At 37.2% G+C, this 19,958-nt stretch overlaps 1 protein-coding gene across 2 annotated transcripts; it reads right to left on the bottom strand.

The window, feature by feature from the left end:
• Nucleotides 1-206: 206 nt before the first annotated feature.
• atic (5-aminoimidazole-4-carboxamide ribonucleotide formyltransferase/IMP cyclohydrolase) lies at nt 207-13,982 on the bottom strand. 2 transcript variants are annotated; one of them, XM_079813005.1, is made up of 16 exons: nt 13,859-13,964; nt 13,081-13,119; nt 12,739-12,865; nt 12,492-12,635; nt 11,942-12,030; nt 9,896-10,047; nt 8,219-8,375; nt 8,003-8,128; nt 7,212-7,319; nt 6,991-7,076; nt 6,751-6,840; nt 5,197-5,322; nt 4,719-4,811; nt 4,432-4,614; nt 1,488-1,643; nt 207-1,297 (listed from the first exon to the last, which is right to left on the bottom strand). In XM_079813005.1, the coding sequence occupies exons 1-16, from the start codon at nt 13,872-13,874 to the stop codon at nt 1,178-1,180; spliced, it is 1,812 nt and encodes a 603-aa protein (XP_079669131.1). In that variant the 5' UTR covers nt 13,875-13,964; the 3' UTR covers nt 207-1,177. The 2 variants fall into 2 exon arrangements, with proteins under 2 accessions (XP_079669131.1, XP_079669132.1); XM_079813006.1 differs by lacking the exon at nt 13,081-13,119 and having other exon boundaries at nt 13,859-13,982.
• Between the last annotated feature and the right edge of the window lie 5,976 nt (nt 13,983-19,958).

Below are 19,958 nucleotides of genomic sequence, written 5' to 3'. Positions count from 1 at the left end.
TAGTATGGTCTACTTGTTGATACCAAAATTACAATGGGAAAGAACACTTTCCTTGTTAATACGTTTTTTTATATATATATATATATATATATATATATATATATATATATGTGTAGATTTGTAGTTCAATTAAATTTGCACACTTTTTAAATGATTTCAGCCTTTATGCATTGTTAGGGCAATTACAACTACCTTACCAGTATTTTCAAATGATTTCAGACTTTATTAATTGATATGGGCAAATGTGAGACACCGTAGAATAAAAGCACTGTTTTAGAAGAATGTTAGAGCACCACTGGGGTACACAAAGGGTACCAAAAATCAAGTCTCAATTTGTTAATCTTTGATTTTTCACATGGCTCGTTTGATTATTTAGAGTCAGCACTGTTTTTAGATAGATTTTTTCTCTTCTTCAAATATTAATTTGCTAATTTTTTTGGCTATTTATCCCCTTCATTCAGAAGAAGTGTTTGGTTGTATAGAATGTTATTTTTTTGCATTTGACTGTCAATGTTATACTGTCAACAGTATTCACTCACTACTGTTAAATCTTTTCTTGGATATTGCAAAACACATGACAAATTATATTTATAAAATTCCACTCAAAGAAAAATCTTTTGGAACGAGCTTTTGGAAGTAAACCTTGCAAAAAAACAAAACATGTCAATAAATGCAAATAAACCCTTGATGGAATCTTTAAGAAACTATTATACGTGATTTGTGTTTTTATTTTGAAATGCACACGAGACATTAAAGGCAGCAAAATGGAATGCATCAGGAAGTGTATGGGAGACAATTTCATATTGTAAATGTTGGAAAAAGAAATTATGCAAAGAAAACATAAAATGAACAGGAGTGGATCATATTATTTGTGTATTAGTATTAAAGAAGTCATGTATGAAGAATGTTTGAAATATTTAGCAGAAAGAAAGAAAAAAATAATCACTTTGCTGTTAGCTTTAGGCTTAAAGTAAAAAAAGAAACTCAAATTTCTAATACTTAAACTATTGAGTTAAAGTGGAAAGACTAGCAATTAGCTATTGGGCTAAGTTATGACAAATGGATAGCAACTTTGAATTACTGTAAAAGAAGTACAGCTAAAAAGAAACAAACAGTGTAAAGTTGTAACAGTGAAACTAGTTGTATTTGTATTCAACTGGATGTTTTGTGGTGTTTTTCAGTGATGGAAGAGACGGATATTGGTGTGCACCAGGCTAATACCCAGCTCATTGCAGGCATTGATGACCACCTCATCAGCAGTAGAGCCAGAGGGGGCGGCAATATACTCCACACCACTCTAAAACCATACACAGATAGAAAATTGTCACTTATATGCCGTTCATATGCCATCTTAAGTATAAATGTATAATATAACAACAAGCCACTTTGATGACAAGTATACAAGTGTGCATAAGACAGCATGGACAAATGAGGTGCATGAATAAGGAAACAACATTTAAGCTTGGTAAATAGGAGAGGGTGTTTACCCGTTTGGCCCGGTCAACATTGTCCCGGAAGGGGAAGAAAGCATCAGAGCTGAGGGCCACAGCCTGCAGAGAACTGATCCAGTTCTTCTTCTCCACCTCTGACAGAGGCTCAGGAATCTCCTCAAACAGAGCCTTCCAAACCTCCATATCTGGACCCTGACGTACCAACAAATCATTCAATGTCATCAGAAAAACTCCACCTGAAGAAATACTGGTGACACATAGGCCTGGTTTCACAGACAGGGCTAGTAGTAGGTCTTAGTTAAACTAGGACATTCATGTCTTAGAGGAAAAAAAAACAAACAAAAAAAACACCTTACTGGTGTTCATCATCATCAGACAAAACAATATGGCACTGACATATTTTAAGACATGTCAGTGCAAGTAGCTTTCAGTTAAAGCAGCTCAAACACGCATTTTAGTTTGGGACAAAAGGCTTAAGCTTTGTCTGTGAAACCGGGCAATAACATTATTTCTATCACTGACTGCAAAGATTCTCAATTTCAGTGGTTGTTTCTGATGCCCATTATAGGTTGAGTGACCTGGGGCCTGTACCATGATGGAAGTTTAACAAACTCAAGGTTACAGGATTAGTTTCGAGTTGACAAAACCAAACCAATCTATTCGGGCTTTGTTAGTCCCATGATGCTGATCATCAGCTTTCTCTGTCAAACTCCTGAGTTTAGCTGTGACATCAGTAGTGAACAGCCAATCACATGCTGTAGATCAGTGAAACAGATTCACTTCTCGTGAGAGAAGCAGTGAGATTAATTTCTCTCTTCCGCAGAATATTACATGATTGAAAAATATTAAGAATTTAAAAAATTTACACAGGAAGAAGAAAAGAGCCGTCTATGAAAGAGGACAACTTAAAGAAAAATCTTATACGTCATAACTTTTACTTGCATTGAAGTTAGATTAGTTGATATACAGAGATAATTGAACATTTAAACGCACATGTAGTAAAATGTATAGCTTTATTTATTGATTTAAAAAAAAACATTGTATAACCTCTATATAGGCTACTTATATAAATGTGCCTATTAAAAATTGATTAACTAAAATTATACACGTGTAATTGATCAAGGGTATGATAATTACATAAATTATATTTAAATCATTCAAAATTATTATTATTATTATAAATAATCATTGTTAAAAGCCAGACACTTTAGTCTTTAAAAACTATTTGCTATGTAGTGACCTTTAATTTGGAGTAGAAACAGGGGGAGTGACTTAAAGGTGAACTATGTAGGATTTTTGCAGTAAAATATCCAGAAACCACTAGGCCAGTGTTATATATTTTGTTCAGTTGAGTACTTAGAATATCCCAAATGTTTTAAACTATTTGTAAACCGTGAGAAAATTGCTATTTTAACCAAGGAACCGGGACGTGTGAGCTATGCGTGTGAGGGAGTCGCCTGTCGATTGCGTCATATCTGCGTCACCCTCGGTCTCCGGTTTTATTCAGTGAAACACTTTACTCTCACTGCATTGTGAACAAGTGTCATAGCAGCCGCCGAGCGAACGTCATAACTTCCTTTTCAACACACTCAGATATATCTAATACGATAAACAGAGTTGCGTTACCTCAGACTCATGACTGGAAAAGAGGAAGTAGCGCCGGCAACCGTGTCATAATAAAAGTCCCGCCAGCGACTATGCCATAATAACAGTCCCGCTCTTCAATCGCTCCTGCGGCCTTGCTCAGCTCCACAACACTCGCTCCTGCTCTGCTTCAGACTACAGTAATGTCAATAATCGCATCCATGAACATGATTTCTGCCCGAGTCCTATCCTGACTGTTTTTATCACCGGCTGTGAGGTGAAGACCACATGTCCCGAGATTCTGCGCTCAAACGTGCCGTCATCAAACTACGTCTTTGTTTTGAACAGGCGACCTCTAGTGGACGGAAAAGTTACATAGTGTAGCTTTAATTGCATCAGAGGTGTGTCACTTTGCTCACAGCTGATCTCTTATACGCACATAGAATGTCTCTGAACAGATTCACGCCCACTTTAAGGGGAAAATAAACGAAACTCCCGTAGACTTCAATACAAAATAGCGGCACAAAACAACGTCCGTACACAGCCAGCAGGCTTGAATCACTTAAGAAATCCCCAATATTAAACATGTCAAGTGATTATATGTCCAACCTGCCTGCCAGAGTGTGAAAGATACATCCACACACTTAATTTGGTCAATTTAAAAAACATGTCCCTTCATTCTCCCACCGTCAAATTGATTTAACAACCCCACCCAGTGGACAGACATTACCCAGAAATTTACACGTACCTCATCGAGTCACCAGGTAAGCGCTATTTTGTATGGAAGTCTAGTTTATTTTCCCCTAAAAAGGGGTGTTGACGAAATTAACAGTTAAGTTCCCGGATGTGCCGGTAGTACGGATCCAGAACATAACCTGGAGCGCAAGTTGCTATGGAGATGAACACTGCTAAAAGCCAAACTACTTTAAATGGTACCCAAAACCCAGGATTGGCACAAACTAAGAAAAAAAAAAAATCTGGTTAGCCAGTTAAACCGGCTTCATGGTATAGGCCCAAGGTGTAATCACAATAATAAACAAAATGAAATGTAATTTCACCCAAAACATTACATGGAATAAAAAAAAGGGAAATAATTAAGCCTTAATTTAACTCACAAATTCTGTAATTTCATGAGTCATTGTCTTTAGAATTCATATTTTGGGGTGAAATGACAATCCATTATCCTAAAATTTCAAAATAACTGTACCTCACAATACCACAATTTTCAAAATTATTTGAAAAAAACCCCCCTGAAAATTTGAATTCTTCTCTGAAAGTTCTAGTCAAGTAAGCATGGTTATAGGCTGATGCAAGTTCTCAAAACAGCCAAATATCATCTGATTAATTAGGCTGGCGAATATATGCATAGTGCAAATGACCAATTTTTGGACAATACCTCTCCAATTGTTCCGCTGACATACTGATCAATGGCATTAGCCATCTCTGCGCGCTTAACTCCGCTGCGGAATTTCATTTTGAGCACTCTGGGATGGTGCCTGAGCCACCAGTTATCAGCCTTGTCTCCGGCCAGCCGAGTGCAGTGGATACGAGACTGCTGCCCAGCGCCGATGCCAATCACCTAACAAACACACGCCATACTAATGATTTTTCATAATTAAATGTTCATACATTTACAGTACATGTTTCCAAATGGCATTTGCATTTATTTATTTTTTTAGTTACCTGACCATCCTTTGCATAACACACAGAGTTAGACTGAGTGTACTTCACTGCGATACTGGCCACAATGAGGTCTCGAAGAGCACTCTCAGAGAGCTGCAAAGAGATCAATATCACATCATCTGTGTTCATTAATATAATAGCCAATCAAAATTGAAATGGATAAAACATTCAGCTAAATTTACTACAGAATATTGTTTCACACTCGTTACATTAGCTAAGCTAAATGTGTTCAAATCAATTAAATATTGCAAAAAAGTTTGAACAATTGGCCTGATTAAAATCAGGGTAGCATTTGAATAAATAAAAAAAATAAATAAATAAAAATAAAACTAAACATTTTGCTGTGGTACTGAAATTGGTAAGGAGTACCGTAAATTTTTTATGGTATTGGTACCGACTACTGGAATTTTGGTATCGTGACATCCCTAGTGCAAATCAGAATTTACTAAAATATAACGGCATTAATGGAGTTTCTCACCTTGCCCTTTGACACAATGTTGCTGAAGAGCTCTTTATCAATGACGGCTCCATTCCTCTTCTGTTTGAGGTACAAACCAAACAGCACCCTCACCTCCTCTTCATCAGGTTCATAGTCAGGATCCATCTAAAAGAACAGGACATACATCATGAAGTCTTAGAGCGGTGTTGAAACATGGACTATTCTTTTCAGCAAAACATTTCAAATAAATGCTGTTCTTTTGAATCCTGAAAACAAATAACTGGGAGTAATGATGCTGAAAATTCAGCTTTGCATCACAGGAATAAAATACATTTTAAAATATATGAACATAGAAAACTGTTATTTTAAATAGTAATTTCACAATATTACTGCTTTTACAGTATTTTAAAATCCAATAAATGCAGCCTTGGTGAGCAGAAGAGACGAAAACATTTCAAAATATTACTGACCTAAACTCTTGAACCGTAGTGTATTACTGCGATTAGTATATAATGACTTCAATGTGTCTAAAATAGACTTTTCACCCAGTATAATCTGTATTATTACATAATTTATATATTAAAGGCGGCATGAAATCAAATTTTACAATTCGTATTTTTTTATTAATTTTGTAGGGTTTACTATAACTGATTTATCTGTGCACTTCATTATTTAAAAAAAAATTATTTACCCTTATAATCTTTAATCAAATATGTTAACTTTCCCTCCCCCATCGAAACAACTTCTCTTCTGTCCTGGTCATGTGCTGTGGCGTGAGGGCGGGGTTATCGCCCCCTGTCTCGTTTCTGCACCCCCTCTCAGAAACCTGTCACTGATTGTAGCAATATGGTGGTTAGGTGCATTTTTCTAGGTGTACACAATACCTTATTCAAGAAGGACTTGAGGCAAAAAGAGAGAAATATATGAGAAATAAAAGCTTTATGTAAAAATCACTCAATATAGTCGGACGAACAGCTTGTGGTGACGGCTCGCACTGAGGAATGCAGTGTGTGAACGCGCTTACGGCCGCCCCCCTTATAAGGGAGAGCTGAGAAAAGTTTTACAGACATAAAGCCATAAAAGGCTTAAAATAAGTAAAATCTGTAGCATAAACCAGCGAAAAGTGAGGAAATATGCTCAGTAACATATGTAGAAAAGATTTAGAGAGAAAATATATTTATTTAAGAGATAGATCGAGTTTCTCCACAACTGAGTGCAAACTTCAAATCTGCCTCCATTTTGTTAGCAACGCCCAACTTTCAACGATCCAATCAATTCCCGAAGGACGAAATCAAGCCTCGCCCTAAATTTTTTCTAATTTCAGAAGCCGTTTCACTCGGATATACGTCACAATAAGGAGAAAAAGACGATCTCAACTTCCGTTTCATGCCGACTTTAAAGTACCATGGTACAGCATCACTATACCCCCCACCCCCCCCAAAAAAAAGCTAACCAAAAAAAGCTTTTTAGTAAGGGCTATTTTGAACAAAAACGCTCCACTAACGAAAAGGTGGAGCAAATTTGGTTAACAGTCCAATAACAGTCTGAAGATTATTCTTCTGTCTCTTTAATCAATCAACAAGCATGATTTACCCGAAGGACACAATAGTTTCCATTCTTCTTTTTGGAGAGAATTCGCAGTGCTTCCTCATCATAACCAGGAGCAACGATCCCATCTGACACCTTTAAAAAAGAAGGGTCAAAGTTGTGTATAAAATGTCTAAATGAATGCATCAAGTATTTTTTAAATAAGAGGCTAATGCTTTGTGAGAATATTAGATGTAACTCTTATTGACAAATGACAAAGTTATTCTCTGTTTCTCTCTCACACACCTCTCTAGAAATGATCTTGGCAGTCGGGACGTCACAGACATCAGACAAAGCAATGAAATCTCCAAAGGAGGACATCCTGTCAGAACCTACAAGACATTTTTCAGATTTTTCCATATTGTTTTTAGGCTTAAACATGCCAAACTAGACAGGAGATTAATGCCTGACAATGAATTCTTCTGGTTTGAAAATGAAGCGTGGAGATGCATTGAGAGATGTTTCACCTCTGGCTCTGGCGTATGCGGTGGAAAGAGGGGTGAGGTCCTGGAGCATGTCATTCACCATACACACCTTGGCCTCGTCTTCGCTCAATGGGACGCCAACTGCAGCTCCTGAAATGTGAAAATTTGTCAGATATTGTCTGAAACTCTACAAAGGCTGTTTGCTCCTGGTATTAAGATGCGTTTTGGTCGATCGGACCACAGGTGGACGACGCTAAATACAGGTGTAAACAGGGTCTAAAACTTTTTGAGCTTGTCCACTTTCGACAACTTACAGAGGTAGTCGAAAACACATTTGGCCGGATTGCTTTCATAGTGTAAACGCTCATGTGGTCAAATGTGTTCGAACAGCCACAAAACACCACCTACTGACCAAACGGGTAAACATTATGGGAAGCACGCTAGCTAGACGGGATTTAAACTTTGTCAGCTGAACACCCAAGTTTGGCTTGAAGACGAAAAATGTAGCAAGCGCAATGATCTCTCACCATTCCTGATTTCTAACACACACTCACGGTGTTCGGCTGTTCTTGCAACTGTCAGAGCAGAAACGAAAGCTACTGCTCTCCGTATGTTTTTCTGTCATCTCCGGGCGTGTTCATATGTAAATAGCGTGAGCTTATTTTTGTCCATTAGATCAAAAGATCAGAAAAGAGACGGATTAAAACACCAGGTGTAAATTATGGTGCGTCTCCCTCGTCCACTTGCGATCGACCAAAATCTTAATACCAGGTGTAAACAGGGCTAAAGATGTGAGCTTTCCTGGCATCTGGAAAGCAAGTTTGTGTTCATACCTGCAGGGCTGACGTGTTTAAATGAAGTTGCGGCTGGCAAACCTAGAGCTCTCTTCAACTCTCTCACCAGCTGCCAGGCGTTCAGAGCATCACACAGGTTAATGAAGCCTGGAGATCCATTCAGCACTGAGACGGTCAGAAATGGAGAGGAACATTAAGATCATAACTTTTGTGGTCGAACATTTGTCTGGTAGTAGCATATGATATCATATATACCGGAAAGTGGAAGTGCTGGGCGTGTAGTGTAGAGCTGGGCAGGAGCTTGATGGGGATTCATGCCATATCGCAAGGGCAGCTGGGAAATTCCTCGACTATATTCACGTCTGAAGTAATCAGAGATGGCCTCATCGTACTGAGCGGTGTGTGTGAAGGCCTGAGATATTACAAATACAAATTCACACACAAAGGCATTTCAACAAAAGAGGAATTGTCTATCATAATAGTAACCATTTAGGCAATCGATGGGTTTATCAAGGACGGATGCAGAGAGATGTCTAGAGAGAAGGGTGGCTAATATTATACAATAATTTAACAACAGCAGATGAGATATACAATAACATACATTAACTTATATTGCTTAATTCTATACAATTCAAGTATACACTACCATTCAAAGGTTTAGGGTCAGTCTTTTATTCTGCAAGGATGCATTTAATTGATCAAAAGTGACTAAGATATTTCAAAAAAAAAAAAAAAAAAAAAAACTGATAAAAGAAATTTCACTGTTTCACTGAAATTTTCAACTGTTTTTAGCATTGATAATAATAATAATAATAATAATAAATGTTTCTCGAGCATCAAATCATCAAATTAGAATGATTTCTGAAGGATCATGTGACAAACTGTGATGATGCTGAAAATTCAGCTTTGCATCACAGGAATACATTACATTTAAAAAAAATAGTAAAATAGAAAGAGTTCTATTATTATTATACATTTTAATAATATTTCACTGTATTTTGATCAAATATATCCAGCCTTGGTGAGCATAAAAGACTTTTCCAAAACATTATTGACCCCAAACATTTTAAACTATTCTTAAAATAGAGCAAAAACGATAAGTGACAGCTCAGCTCAAAAATGTATGGTGATATTCCTCAGAGGTCATAAGAACACAAACAAAGCACACACTTTATTTAACCCAAGTATTCCAAATAAACATAACCTCTGCTGCAACTGTCATCATATTCCGCAAACATCTGAAACCCAATCTGATCAAAAACCATGCAGACTAAACTAGAGCAAATGTTCCACCAAAAGAGACACAAATGACCCAGCCATTTAAAATGTGGGGGCAAAATTGCCAGTTGTGAACCCCTTTATCATCTAAAACTCCAGTCCTCAAGACCCACCTCCCAGAATATTTTAGATGCTTTCCTAGTCAACACACTAAGAAGCGGTTTTAATTAGCGAGACATCTAAAACATTCTGGTAGGCGGGACTCTATGAGTGGAGTTGAGAAACATTGATCTAAAATGTTAGATTTGATTACGTTAGATTATGATTAATAGACCATACCGAATGTTTATTTGAGGTAAAAGGGCTCAAAACATGAAGCAAATATGAGTAAGCCTATTGCTTAACAACAAATTTAAATGTCTGAACATGATTTACCACACAAATCAGAACATTAGCTACTCAGTAACGTAGCATGTGTAAACATTTACTTAATTCATTTAGAATTGGAATTAAACTAAAGCCATGGCTATTTGCCTGTAATCAAGGACAGTAATACATTAAAATTATTATATGTTCCGAATCTATTCATTTTATTAGTGGGGAAAATTCACAGGGTTCAGGTCACATCAGGTGGGATTCACCGAGTTTTGGATGTGCACAAAGGTCAGTGGGTCAAAGCTTAATCAAATCTCTCAGATAGGATCCTCATGTTACCTTGAGTGCAAGAGTTTTGCGTGTTTCCATTGTGGTATCATGGCTGCCGGAAGATTCCATTTCCTTGGCAATAACATCGTAGTCAGACGGATCACAGACGACAGTGACTCTGGAGTGATTCTTAGCTGCCGCTCGAAGAAGAGTCACTCCACCTAAATATGATTGTGAGATTAATGGGGAAATTAGAGACAATAGGGTGAATCTGACACACGCTGCCAAGATAAAGATGTCTGTGTAACATTTTACCCCAAAACCCGTTTTTTTGGCATGACACTAGCTATGTTTCCATCCAAAGTTGCGAATGTAATTAATGCAAAAATGCAATATCTCATAAAATATTTGCGAATAAGCACCGTTTCCATCCAGTGACTCGAAGAGAACATAATCGTCACTTCCTGATAAACTACCGCTAAAAATTCACTAAGAAACTTAGGAGAAGCCACCAAATATAATAATTTTCGTATATAATGATTTGCGTCTCAGAGAAACTCAATAAACTTGTTGTCCTGCTTTCAGAGGCAGATGCTGCTGTTTGGGAACACAGTCATTTAAGACAGTTCTAGGACGGAAATATATCGAGCATCTTTGACAACAGATTTCTGAATGACCAAAACAGCATTTCAGATGTTTTGCAAACAAGATTTTTCCGCTGGTTAGTACACTTATGCGGTTACATCACGAAAGTCACATTATTTTCTTTTTATGCGTATCAAGGAATTTATTCAATAATGCGTTTCCATCGTTTATGCGCATGTTTTCGTTTCGGATAGAAAATGTATCAGACTCAAACGAGAGCATACGTTTTATGTGCATTTTTAGAATTTACGCACATCTTGCCGTTTCCATTCAGCATTTTTTGATGCAATATCCCAAAATGCGCATAAAAATAGGTGGATGAAACATAGCTATTGTCATGAAAATCAAGCACAGTTCCCAGATATTCAATACATTACAAATAATAATACAAAATAAAAAAGCTACAGTAAAAAATAAAAACAATTTTGTTCATTTAAAAACACGAAATATAAATATGAGATGAGAAAGGAAGACATTTTTTTTTGCCATAGCAAACAAATAACTGAAGTAAAATCAGTTGAAGTGCTAAAATTAAAATGTATCCTAAACAAAAATAAGACAACATAAAACTAATACAACTTACAAACAGCAGCAAAAATATTTAATATAATATTTGATTTACTCACCCTCAAGTCATTCTAGGTGTATATGACATTCTTCTTTACGAATAAATAGACAAATAAAATCAGAGTTATTTAAAAAAAGTCCTGGCACTTCCAAGCTTTATAATGGCAGTGACTGTTGCTCTGTTTTTGAAGTCCATAAAAGTGCATCTATCCATCATATAACTGCTCCACACAGGGCCTTCTGAAGCAAATCGATGCGTTTGTGTAAGAAAAAATATTTTCTTTTTCCCAGAGCCGTGTGGAGCGGACAGATACATTTTTATAGACTACAAAAACAGAGCAACAAAAACAGAGCAACAATCACTGCTATTATAAAGCTTAGATTAGCCAGGACTTTAATATAACTCCGATTATATTCATCTGAAAGAAGAATGTCATGCACACCTAGGATGACATTAGGGTGAGTAAATCATGGGCTTATTTTAATTTTTGGGTGAACTATTCCTTTAAACAAAATCCCATAAAATTACTAAAATTCAAGCTAAAAAAAATTAAAATAAAAGATTCAAATAAAAGATTCTTCAAAATATATACAGAATATCAGTTTATATATGGCTATATGTGATAAAATATTATAAATATTTATGTTTTATAACAATTAAAGTATAAAATACTTCATTATGCATAATTTCATTATTTACAGGTAGTTTACAATTACACTCCTATAATATTATTCACTCTGAAGAACATTTAAGTTTTCCTTACATTGGAAATTACCAAATTTCTAAACAGTTTTAAACATACAAAAGCATAGCATTGTTGAATTCAGGTCAAGGAATATACCAAAATGGTCAATTATGAGCCCTTTAAATAAAACCCTGTGAACAATTAACACAGTACTGACCAATGTCAATCTGCTCAACAGCGTCTTCCACGGTCACACTGGGGGATGCAACGGTCTTCACAAACGGGTAAAGGTTGCACACAGCCACTCTTTAAGAACACAAGTTTACATCAACATTTCTCAATTCTCTCTTGACACGATCATTTAAAAATGATTTACTGGCTACAGTAAACAAAAACATCTAGACTACAAGCCTAACCTGATTGCATCATTACTACCCCCAGACATAGTTCACAGTGCTCATATGACCATGTCTAAATGGATGAGAGCCAGTGAGATCAAGACGTTTGGTCACAGCCACCACAGCGGCACTTTTTGAATTATCAGTGATTAGATTAACAATGCTGAGTCTCTACTTCTAACAAAAACCCAATGGAAATCATGTTAGCACCATTAAACCTGATTATATCTTGTGCTGGTGGCACATGACAATCATTCATGAAATACCACAAACTGAATTTTAAATCTATAAAGCAGAACTTGCAAAACAATTACCATGCTATTACGATTATTACGCACATTAAAATCTCCTTACTAAAAACAGTATTACCTGACAAGACTAAACCCTAGTTTATCCATGTCAGCCTTATCAGAGGGAGTTTGCCTAGCCAAAATGCCGCCATGGACAGCGGGATGAAGGGTTTTAACTCTTCCTCCAAGCATCTCAGGAAATCCAGTGAGCTCAGATACATCCCTGTGGGAAAAAAATGAAAACAATTGAATACTATATCTGCCAGATTTAGTATTCACAGCAACTAGAAGCAAGTTTGAATGGCATGTGGTAAAAGATGTCTGACCTGACAGTGAGTCCAGCATCTCTGAGGGTTTTGGCAGTGCCTCCTGATGCCACCAATGACAGACCCACTGATACCAGACGCTTGGCAAACTCCACTAGTCCGGTCTTATCCGACACACTCAGCAATGCTGTAAAAGACCGTCCATAATTCAAATCAATTAGACAAAATCTGATATTTTAACAACTGCAGCAGCAGGACTGTACTTCAAATTACACACATCACTTTTGCACAAATCCAAACTTCACAAAAAGCAAAACAATGATAGTATCAGATGGTAATACCACAGTATGTTAAAGGGATAGTTCACCCAAAAATGAAATAGGAATATCTTCATTTACTCACCCTCAAGTTGTTCCAAACCTGTATGAGTTTTTCTGTTCTCTAGAACACAAAAGAAGGCATTTTGAAGAATGTTTGTAACCAAGCAGAGAGAGCAACTATTGACTACCATAGATGGGGAAAAAATACTATGGTAGTCAATGGTTGCTCTTTCTTCAAAATATCTTCTGTGTTCAGCAGAACAAAACAACTCATACAGGTTTGGAACAACTTGAGGGTGAGTAAATGGTGCCAATTTTCATTTTTGGGTGAACTATCCCTTTAATACCATGGTACTACAGTTAAAAAGTAACGTTACAGTGGCAAATAAGTACTGTATCAGTACCATCATGTACTCTTGACACATCCCATAACACTGAAATTCATGTAAAAAAAGAAAATTAAATTCATGCATCACTGCATGGTACACTAAAATAGTTCCAAGAATACCATGGTACATCTGATATCATGGTATTTACCCATCAGAACAACACTATGATACTGTACAATTCAGACACATTGGAATATGGTATTATCGTCATGGTACTGTGTAAAACATGGTATTATGGTGCTTTTCGGAATTTTTTTAATATTTTTTTTTTAAATAAGATATCAGATCAGTGTCCAGAACAGGAATTAATAACAAACGCTTTTCTAAACCTTATATTTTCTATTAAGTTAATGCCAGTAAAGGCTGTGACGGATCAACAATGCATTATATCACCCATCAAAAACAAACACAACGAAAAGTACTTGATTTGTAAGCAAAAGCGTGCAAAAAGTAAAAAAGACGTTCGATTACCTAGTTCAGATGCCATGCTGCAGGTAAAGCTGACTAAATGAGCGACTTGTGCTGGAGTGTCTCGTGCACCGCGCGCTGTTAATAAAAACACGTGGATGCAATAGTTTTATCCGCGTTGATGCATGATGGGAAATGTAGTTTTTATATCAAATGACACTCCCACTTTATCAAAACTTGAGGAAGTGTTTGTTTGTGTTTTATTTACAAATATATGTATTATAAATAATGCATTTAATAGAAATGCTAATGTATTAGCAAACTTTGTGTAAATATACAGTTCGCAAATAACACAGAAAAGAAGAAGAATGGGGTGTGGGCTTCATAGTGAACTTGAATGAAAAATCATGGCGTTTACCTTTGTAAACACACCAATAGATGGCGCCTCGTGCATACCTTGAGTTTTGACAACACATCACATCATGTGTAAGCATTAAAGGCTCTTCGCTTTGTCCTCCTGTGTCAAATGTGTCCTCTTGAGATCCAACAGCGCATGAACAGACCAAAGAGATTGACATGATGATTTCATCTCAATAAATGGAGCCAAAAATCCTACAACCTCAAGCGCTTTTACAGTAGCATATAATGTCACCAAAAAAGCCACGTAAGATAAAGCTAACACCACAACCACACAAAAATAATTTTCCTAAAATAATTTTGAAATGATAAACAATAATAAAAAAAAAATGTTCATAAAGAAGACAAATTGTATTTAAACATATAGCAAAGCCACAATCAGGCTAATGTAAAACGTAACTAATTGCATTAGAAAATATCAAACTGTACAATGCAGTAGCTTAGAATACTTTATAAGTAAAACAAACTAGAATAAGGCATTGAAAATTAAAGAGTGTTTTTTTTTTTTTTTTTTTTTTTTGAAGCAGGCATTAAATGCCTAAGTCAAATAATTTATGATTTGGTTGTTCAACACTTCGGTTGTAACTACTGTAGCCTATATAGGATTTTTTACATCCTTTGAAGAATTTTCCACATAATTTTATGACAGGAGAAAGATAGAAGATGCAAACTTCAAAGGCAGACTGGCTTCAAAGACTGGCTGAACTCTATGCATATGTCGTAAAAAACAACATTGTGTTTTATTGATGAAGTACATTCAGAGCAGTCAGACTTGTACATCATATAGCCCCTGATATTTGTATTTATTAAATATTGGGTCATACTTTAGTTTAGGGTCCAATTCTCTCTATTAGCTAACTATTAACCACTACTTTTGCCTCAATGAACGAATTACTGCTTAATAGATAGTAAGGTAGTTGTTAAGTTTAGGTATTGAGTAGGATTATGGCCATGCAGAAGACACACTGTAATTATAAAGCATTAATTTGTGCTTTTACTATAAACAGCCAATATCATACACTCTAAAAAAAAGGCTCGTAATCATAGGGGAACCTTTTTTAGTGCTATATAGCACCAATTTTGGTGCTTCAGTGGTTCTTCAGCGGTTCTTCAGAGGTGCTATATAGCACCTTAGTCAAAGAACCGGTGAAGAACCTCTGAAGAACCGCTGAAGAACCACTGAAGCACCAAAATCGGTGCTATATAGCACTAAAAAAGGTTTCCCTATGATTACGAGCCAAGAACCATTTTTGGTGCAATATAGAACCTTTTTTTTTTTAGAGTGTAGTAATATGCATGCTAATAAGCAACTAGTTAATAGTGAGAATTGAACCCTAAACTAAAGTGTCACCAATATTGTATATAACTGTCACAGTCACATTTAGTTTCAGTTTGATTGGACTTTCAGTTTGTTTGCATATGTCACATGTTCCTTTGTTCTGTTTCCCGCCACTCGTCTGTCTCCCCGGTTACCATCATTTTATTAGTTAATCTGTGTCATCATTCACTATATAAGTTCCTCCTGTTCCTTCAGTCTTTGTCTGATCTCTGTTATGTTAGATGTGTTGTGCGATTGCCTGTCTTTGAAGTATTTACCATTATGGGAACGGTATTTACCTGTCTTTGTCTTCCTGCCTGCACACACCTGTGACAATAACAAGGTTTAAAAATATTATAATTTTTTGCTAGCTGAAATCATATCAGTTTTGAGCATGAACATGGGTAATATGTTCAAACTCAAGCGCTGCATTCGATACTATCGACCACAACATTCTTTTGAATAGACTCGAAAATGATGTTGGTGGAATTGCATTGGCACGGTTTAAATCATACTTATCTGACCGTTATTAATTTGTAGCAGTAAATGAAGAGATGTCACACCGATTACAAGTTCAGTATGGAGTACCGCAAGGCTCAGTGCTAGGACTGTTGCTTTTCACCCAGTACATGCTACCACTGGGAGATAACATTAGGAAGCATGGCGTTAGTTTTCATTGTTATGCTAACGATACTCAGATCTATATTTCTTCACGCCCTGACGAAATTTACCAATTCACAAGATTAATGGAATGCATAGCTGATATAAAAAATTGGATGACTAGTAATTTCCTGCCACTCAATTCAGAAAAAAAAAAAAAATTTAACTATTGGACAAAAAAACTCCACAAGTAGTAACATAGAATACTGTCTAACACTTGATGGCTGCTCTGTGAAGTCCTCGTCGTCAGTGAGGAACCTGGGTGTGCTCTTTGATACCAATCTTACGTTTGAAAGCCACGTTTCTAGCATCTGTAAAACTGCATTCTACCATCTTAAAAATATATCTAAATTACGGCACATGCTCTCAATGCAAAATGCTGAACAGTTAGTTCATGCGTTCATGACCTCAAGGCTAGATTATTGTAATGCTCTACTGGGTGGTTGCCCTGCTCGCTTAATAAACAAACTCCAGCTGGTCCAAAACGCAGCAGCTCGAGTTCTTACTAGAACCAGGAAGTATGACCATATTAGCCCGGTTCTGTCAACACTGCACTGGCTGCCTATTAAACATTGCATACATTTTAAAATCTTGCAATCTTACAAAGCTCTAAATGGTTTGGCTCCCCATTACTTGAGCGAGCTCTTAACACATTATACTCCATCACGCCTATTGTGGTCTCAAAATTCTGGCCATTTGATAAAACCTACACTCTAAAAAAAAAAGGTTCTATATGGCACCAAAAATGGTTCTTGGCTCGTAATCATATAGGGGAACCTTTTTTTAGTGCTATATAGCACCAATTTTAGTGCTTCAGTGGTTCTTCAGCGGTTCTTCAGAGGTGCTATATCACCTTAGTCAAAGAACCGGTGAAGAACATCTGAAGAACCGCTGAAGAACCACTGAAGCACCAAAATTGGTGCTATATAGCACTAAAAAAGGTTCCCCTATGATTACGAGCCAAGAACCATTTTTGGTGCCATATAGAACCTGAGTGTAGAATGTATATCAAAATATATATAAAATTAAAATATATAGAATATCAAAATCAACTGCAGGCGGTCGATCCTTTTCCTATTTAGCACCTAAACTCTGGAACAGTCTTCCTAGCATTGTTCGGGAAGCAGACACACTCTGTCAGTTTAAATCTAGACTAAAAACACATCTCTTTACCATGGCATACACATAAAAAAAAAAATTCTTTCAATTAAATGATTGTTAGGCTGCATTAGCTAGGTCAGCCGGAACCGGGAACACTTCCCATAACACCTAATGTACTCGTTACATCATCAGAAGAATGGCATCTATGCTAATGTTAGTTTCTCTGTTTTGTCCCGAGGTTTACTGCAGTCAGCCGGATCCGGGCCGTATCCAGATCAGATGGTGGACTTGCGCCCAGACAGGACCAACGCATGGCCCTGAAGTGTCTGCAGAGACCATGACAATTAGACTCCCCTGAAATTGTCTCATCGTCACGTCATCCTCAATAAACCCATCTCCGGCGTGAAGACTCCGATCTTTCGAATATTCCTATTTAATAATTTTTTAATCGTCACGTCATCCTCAATAAACCCATCTCCGGCGTGAAGACTACGATCTTTCGAATATTCCTATTTAATAATTTTTTAATCGTCACGTCATCCTCAATAAACCCATCTCTGGCGTGATGACTCCGATCTTTCGAATATTCCTATTTAATAATTGTATAATCGACACGTCATCCTCAATAAATAAATAGATTTTCCGATTTTATATCCTATTTATAACCAGCACCCATATCGCCCTGCAGCCCAAGACTGGTTTCCCACTGAAGCTAAGCAGGGCTGAGCCTGGTTAGTACCTGGATGGGAGACCAACTGGGAAAACCAGGTAGCTGCTGGTGGTGTTAGTGAGGCCAGCAGGGGGTGCTCACCCTGTGGTCTGTGTGGGTCCTAACACCCCAGTATAGTGATTGGGACACTATACTGTAACAAGCACCGTCCTTCGGATGAGACGTTAAACCGAGGTCCTGACTCTCTGTGGTCATTAAAAATCCCTTCGATAAAGAGTAGGGGTGTATCCCCGGCATCCTGGCCAAATTTGCCCATTGGCCTCCTAATCATCCCCATATACAGATTGGCTTCATCACTCTGTCTCCTCTCCACCAATCAGCTGGTGTGTGGTGGGCGTTCTGGCGCAATATGGCTGCCGTCGCATCATCCAGGTGGTGCTGCACATTGGTGGTGGTTGAGGAGATTCCCTCTTCTATATGTAAAGTGCTTTGAGTGCCTAGAAAAGCGCTTTATAAATGTATAGCATTTAGCAAATATTTTATAATTGTTTAATTGACAAGTCATCCTCAATAAACCCGTCTCCGGCATGATGACTCCGATCTTTCGAATATTCCTATTTTATAATTTTTTAATCGTCACGTCATCCTCAATAAACCCAACTCCTGCGTGATGACGCTGATCTTTCGAATATTCCTATTTTATAATTGTTTAATCGATAAGTCATCCTCAATAAACCCGTCTCCAGCTTGAAGACTCCGATCTTTTGAATATTTCGATCTAATATGACCACTGACCTGTAAAGTAGCCAGAATAATAATCATATGCTGTTTGTTAATTGGCCAGAGGAGAACTGGCACCCCACTGTCGCCTTTGGCTTGGCTTGCTCAGTTGGGGACACTACATTTTCAACTAAATATCCAAATAAATTTAATTACTAAACTAAATTAAATACATCAACTAAATTACTGATCTGCCCGCATTGTCACTATATGATAATTGAAATGAGCTGGATAACATCAGAGTTTTCTCCAGAACGGCTGTACAGCCGAATCAAATTCTGTTGCATTATTTTCCTGTTTAACACTGTGAAGCTGCTTTGAAACCAGGGGCGTAGCTAAGGGGGGGAAAGTTAGGACGATTCTAAGGGCCCACACACTTTTGGGGCCCCCAGAGATCAGTTTTATTAGTAGTAACAGCACTAGTAGTAATGTATTATAAATGTATAATCTACCAAAGAGTTAAGGCCTTTGCACACTGAGTCCGAAATTTTCGCATGCGTTTTTTCGTATTCGTGATCCGAAAAATTCGTCACGCACAGACACCTTGCACCTTGCAGTCCGATGCGTAGCCTATTAATGAATGCGTTACGAAAAAAAACGCAAAACAACACAAAATGCCGTCTTCAAGTAGTGAGGATGATTTTTTTTGTCCTCTCTCTTAAAAAATGAAAAAGAGGAAATATTGGGTCCATCCACTTCTGCGATCGCATAGAGAGGAAGGAGAGTTCCTCTTAGCCTATCAAGGAGCTGCGGGATTATCCAGACCGATTCAAAGTTTACTTTAGAATGTCAGTGACTCTGTTTGATGCTTTGTTAGCGATACTGGAGCCACATATTAAAAAGAAGACCACAAATTTCCGTGACTCAATTTATCCTGAACAGAGACTGACAGCCTATGTCTAAAGGGATCCGCGCGCGCGCGCACACACACACACACACACACACACACACACACGGTTTACAGGGACTTGGTGTGCTATAATTATAGCTGTGATATAATAATTTGTAGTAGCCTATTTTTGATACAATAATATTTGTATATGTAGGTATCTGAGCACTGCCGATTCATTCACCACCATTGCCAGCAGTTTTAGGTTGGGCATCAGCACTGTGGGAAAAACGGATGCAAAAAACGCAGAAAATCGAACCTGTTCCGATTTTTTTTTTTTGACGGACGGAAGTTTCGGAGGCAGTGTGCAAGCGTAATTGACATAACG

The sequence above is a fragment of the Gobio gobio genome, assembly GCF_949357685.1.
Source record: "Gobio gobio genome assembly, chromosome: 3".
Lineage (NCBI taxonomy): Eukaryota > Metazoa > Chordata > Actinopteri > Cypriniformes > Gobionidae > Gobio > Gobio gobio.
This window is presented reverse-complemented; position numbering and strand designations above follow the sequence as displayed.